This window comes from Pinus tabuliformis, chromosome 7, assembly GCF_031772625.1.
Source record: "Pinus tabuliformis cultivar Carrire ecotype Pingquan chromosome 7, CPIR1, whole genome shotgun sequence".
In the NCBI taxonomy this organism is placed as follows: Eukaryota; Viridiplantae; Streptophyta; class Pinopsida; order Pinales; family Pinaceae; genus Pinus; species Pinus tabuliformis.
The window spans coordinates 1,423,806,272-1,423,811,300 of NC_142293.1; the positions used below are offsets into that span (position 1 = coordinate 1,423,806,272).

The following is a 5,029-nucleotide window of genomic DNA, read 5'->3' on the forward strand; positions in this document are numbered from 1 at the left end:
ACTTTAAGGTGTCAAACACACAACATCAAAGTTGGATGGTGTTAATTCTAGCAACCATTGTTAATGACATTGTTAATTATTTGCACAAATCAAAGAAAAATCTCTATATAACATATTCACTTTTTTTTAGATATATATACTCTTCTGTGATTCCCATGAATCAATGAAAAATTTATACATTATTCTACTGGAAAATGAATCTCAAGACTTGTGAAAACCAAACCACCACACTTAAAACAATTAAACTACAACCTCGAAGCTATATAACAATATTCACTCAAGAAACGAATGTGTGATGAAAATCCGGTTAGATTATCCAGGTTGTGCAAAAATGGATAACCTTACTATCCATAGTTTCAAATATAAATGGAACACTTAAGGAAAACACGTGGAATTTGAAAATTTCGAACACAATGAAACTGAAGAAAGTTCGGATAAAATAACGGCGCATAAACCTCCAATGCCGATTCAAATAAATTCAAATTCTTTTCAACTACTTAATCCCCCATAAATCAATAATTAATAATAATTAATCCAGAGATAAAGCACAAAAGAAAACTTTAGTACAAACAGGCTTATAACTGTTTTTAAATGTGGGAGACCAGGCGATCACCGGTGACAAGTAGCAGACAAATGCTACAAACCAGACTGATACAACACACAGATCGGAGCATTTTATCATTTCAGTGGGCACAGGATCAATTCCCAGACAGGGCCATCTCTCCCGGCGCGCGTTATTCAGTCATTCATTCGTTTTTTTCCCAGGAAGAGTGGTTTTGGGTTGGGGGATTACAGAAAACCTCAGGCAGTGTCATTCGAATGCTGGTTCGCTGAAGAAATGAGATGAAGTGTTGGGGGTGGTTTTGGCGGCGTCCGGAACAGCGGGACGCCTCTTCGACAAAACCATTTTGATAGTTTCGCATCGCAATGGAAGAAGACCAGGTGGCGGGTTTGGTGCGAGAGCTGGTATTGCGAATCCTTCCTGCGAAGGGTGGGGGCGGAAATGGAAACCGTGACCTGATGGCGGAGCGGGCTTTCAAATACGCAATGCGGATCGTGGGGAGCCGGATAACACCATCCCTTGCCAACGATGAGGCGGCCATGGCAGAGGCCGTTAAGCGCCAGCTCGTGAACGAAGGTAGATCCTCCGATGCCCTAACTTTCGCTGACTTATACAGGCGTTTTTCAGCCCTCACGGGACCCGGTTGCATTGAGAACAAATGGGCTGTGCTTTATTTGCTGAGGGCTGTTTCCGAGGACCAGAGAAAAGAGAGGGCTGAAACCCGCGGGGACGCCGGGCATTTCACCTCTACAATCTCTGGCCCGGCATCCATGGGGGGGCTCCCGGTTTTGCCCCGGGCAGACGGTCATGTGGAGAATGGTAGAGTTAGGAACGTGCAAATTCAAGTTCACAAAACCCTAGACCAGGACCGGGCGCCCGCCGGCGGGGTGCTTATTCTGTCCAAGGACCCGGAAAATGCCAAGGCAGTTGCTCTGCGTGAATATGCGGAGGTTTCCCAGGAGGAGTCCGAGGTCACTGAGAGTGCGCTGGTGAAGGACGTTTTGTATGCCTGCCAGGGTATTGACGGTCGGTTTGTTAAGTTCGATAAGGATTTGGATGGTTATGCTGTGTCAGAGTCCTACAAGGTGCCGAGGACAACGAGGTATATGGTTCGGAAATTGTGTGAATTGGGTTGGCTTTATAAGAAGGTGAAAGACTACATTTATGAGAGTGTGGAGCGAGGCCCCATTGAGGCAATTGGTACTGTGGGGCAGGCTTTCTGCGCTGCATTGCAGGAGGAACTCTCGGATTACTATAAGCTGTTGGCAGTGTTGGAGGGGCAGGTGCATAATCCGATACCAGCCATGGCCGAGGGTAAAGGATCGGGGAATTATCTTTCGCTTCGGAGGTTGATGGTTTGGCTTGCAGAGCCGACTGTGAGGATAAGACTGATGGCTGTTTTGGTTGATGACTGCAAGAATTCCAGAGGAGGTGCGATGGCTGGTGCAATCCACATGCATGCCCAACATGGCGATCCGCTGGTCCAGGATTTCATGCGAAGGTTGCTGAGAAGGGTCTGTTCTCCGCTTTTTGAGATGGTAAGGAGTTGGGTTCTGGAAGGGGAGTTGAATGATATATTTTCGGAGTTTTTTGTGGTCGGACAGGTAGTGAAAGCAGAGGCCTTGTGGCGTGATGGGTACCAGCTCCACAGTGGTATGTTGCCGTCCTTCATTCCAGAGCCTCTTGCGAAGAGAATTTTGAGGACGGGGAAGTCCATCAATTTCCTCCGTGTCTGTTGCAAAGATCAGGGTTGGGCAGATGCAGCTGCTGAAGCTGCTTCTGCAGCAGGAACCTCAACAAGGAGGGGTGGTCTTGGTTATGGGGAAACTGAGGCATTGGAAATATTGGTTGTAGAAGCAGCTAAGAGGATTGACCGGCATTTGATAGAAATAATGTATGGTCAATTCAAGTTCAGAGATCATTGCCTTGCAATCAAGAGATACTTGCTTCTTGGCCAAGGTGACTTCATTCAGTATCTCATGGACATTGTGGGCCCTGATTTATCTCAACCTGCTAACACTATAAGCTCCTTCAAGCTTTCAGGGCTACTGGAGAGTGCAATTCGCGCCTCCAATGCCCAATATGATGACCCAGATATATTGGATAGGCTGAGAGTGAAGATGATGCCACACCATAGTGGAGACAGGGGGTGGGATGTTTTCTCGCTGGAGTATAATGCAAGAGATCCCCTGAATACCATCTTTACAGAGTCTGTGATGGCCAGGTATCTTAAAATTTTTAACTTTCTTTGGAAGCTTAAGCGTGTGGAACATGCTCTGAGTGCGACATGGCAGACTATGAAGCCAAATTGCTCTATTGCTCGGCTATTTGCCACTAGGGATGGTGGGGGGAAGCAGCAACTTGTAGCAATTTTAAGACGATGTCAAACACTTAGAAATGAAATGAACCATTTTGTCACAAATCTGCAGTACTATATTATGTTCGAAGTTCTTGAGTACTCATGGGTGGACTTTTCTGATGAAATGGAAGAAGCAAGAGACCTTGATGAACTTATAGTTGCTCATGAAAGGTACCTTAATGCGATTGTCGAGAAGTCACTTCTGGGGGATCGATCTCATCACTTAAATAAAACACTTTTTGCATTGTTTGATCTCATTTTGCGATTTAGGAGCCATGGGGATAGATTATATGAAAGTGCTCGCGAAATGCAGGCTAGGTACATTGTTGCTTTTTCCCTTGTCCATGTAATTTGGTCTCTTTGTTGATGACATTTGGTGATAGGCCCAACATCTTTGTTTGATTTTTGACATAGTTTTCCCATGTATTTCACACTAACGTGACGTTTTGCACTTATTTGCTATAGGGGTGAAACATATTCACGGCAGAAGTCAAAGAAAGAACCTCAAAAGATGGGGTCTTGGGTTAGTGGAGGCAGGAAGTCCTCGTCACAACTTACGGGAGAGTTCCTGCGTTCAATGGGAGAAGAGATGGATGCTATTGCTGTTGAGTATTCATCTCTATTAGAGGGATTCATTGCTCAATTGCCACTTCAACAGCATGTTGATTTGAAGTTCCTCTTGTTTAGGCTCGATTTCACAGAGTTTTACAGCAAACAGCTATCGAATACACTTACAACACCAACTAAATCAAGGAGGACTTCTTTAAGGGGAGGAAAACAGTCACAGAATGCTTGAAATATTGGCATTGTTTTCAAAGTCTGCATCACTGGCTGAGTGATCTGGAGTAGCCCCATCTGATCCTGTAGTGAGCGCTGACTTCCTTTTATCAGTCTTACCGTTTCAGGCTCTGGTAATTGACTTGCAGTATCGTGATTTTGCTTTATTACTTTAAAGGAAATTGAATTTCAATATCAGTGTTACCCATCTTTGATTTTAACAGACTGGTTTATTTTCCATGCAGGCGTTTCATTCATCTTTAACCTGATGGCTCAAGGAGTGTGGGATATTTTAGCGTGTGGCAATAATCTGAGGTATTCTGATATTACTGGTTATGCAACAATAATATGTTATTGATGAATAATATTCTAACACATGTCAGAAAAATTTCACTACATTTAGTTGCTTACCTTACATTGATTTGCCCGGGAGCATTTCTTACATTTAAGTGCAGCTCTGGAAACTGAGCTGCTTTGTATAATAGGTGTTTTGATTTTTGATTTGGCCATCTTTGTCTCAATTTTCCAAGTGCCACGAATTGTAATAGCTCTTATTTAATACAAAGAGGATCACTGATTGTCGATTTGATCACTTTTCCTGTGTTCAAGGGTATCCGACAAATTGGATGTGCTTCTTTTCTCCAAGTTCAAATATTTGGGCATTAGCATATCTTGCTTCACATTGTCCACCTGATTGCCATTTCGGAAATTTTGCAGTTCCATGTTTCAGCAGGATCATTTCAAGGCACTTTTTCATAGTCTTTAGGTACTTTTGAAGCTCACATGCATTTGATGGCTACATAAAGAGGTAGTTTTGTTGGATATGCTGTGGTTCATTTTTTTAGTGTTTTTGGTATATGTTGCTGGGGTTTATTTAGGTTACTGTAGAATTGATCTTGCTTATTTTTTATCAAGAGCCTTTGATGCTTCTATAACGGCATCAGTATACTCACAGCTATCTATAGGTATCCTACTGCAAAATCTCACTACAAGAACCTTCGTGAAGTATATAATTGATTATCCTTTCCGTAAAACACATAATTGAGCATTCTTTTGTATCCTGTAAATTTATAACTGTTTAAAAACTGAGACATAAGAACAGTGTCTTCAGAAGTCGGACCAGTAAAAAGAATAAATGATCTCCTCTCAAAGGCGTTTCATAACCTTCTGATTTAAGGTGTGAAATCAAGGGATTATTCAGTAAATTAGAATTGAAGTGACTCTATTAAAAATGAGATTTGGATTAAGTTCATAGAGGCCATCTACTAAATAGTAAATTCATTGAAAATCACCCCAGTTAAAAGACAAAGTAACTAAAGTTTTCATTCCTA

At 42.5% G+C, this 5,029-nt stretch overlaps 1 protein-coding gene across 1 annotated transcript; it reads left to right on the top strand.

Annotated features, from left to right (window-relative positions):
• The first annotated feature begins 575 nt into the window (after positions 1 to 575).
• On the top strand, positions 576 to 4,292 carry SPC98 (spindle pole body component 98). The gene is made up of 3 exons (XM_089459851.1): positions 576 to 3,239; positions 3,387 to 3,832; positions 3,944 to 4,292. Exons 1-2 carry the CDS (start codon positions 928 to 930, stop codon positions 3,715 to 3,717), a joined length of 2,643 nt encoding a protein of 880 aa, XP_089315977.1. The 5' UTR covers positions 576 to 927; the 3' UTR covers positions 3,718 to 3,832; positions 3,944 to 4,292.
• Positions 4,293 to 5,029: the final 737 nt, after the last annotated feature.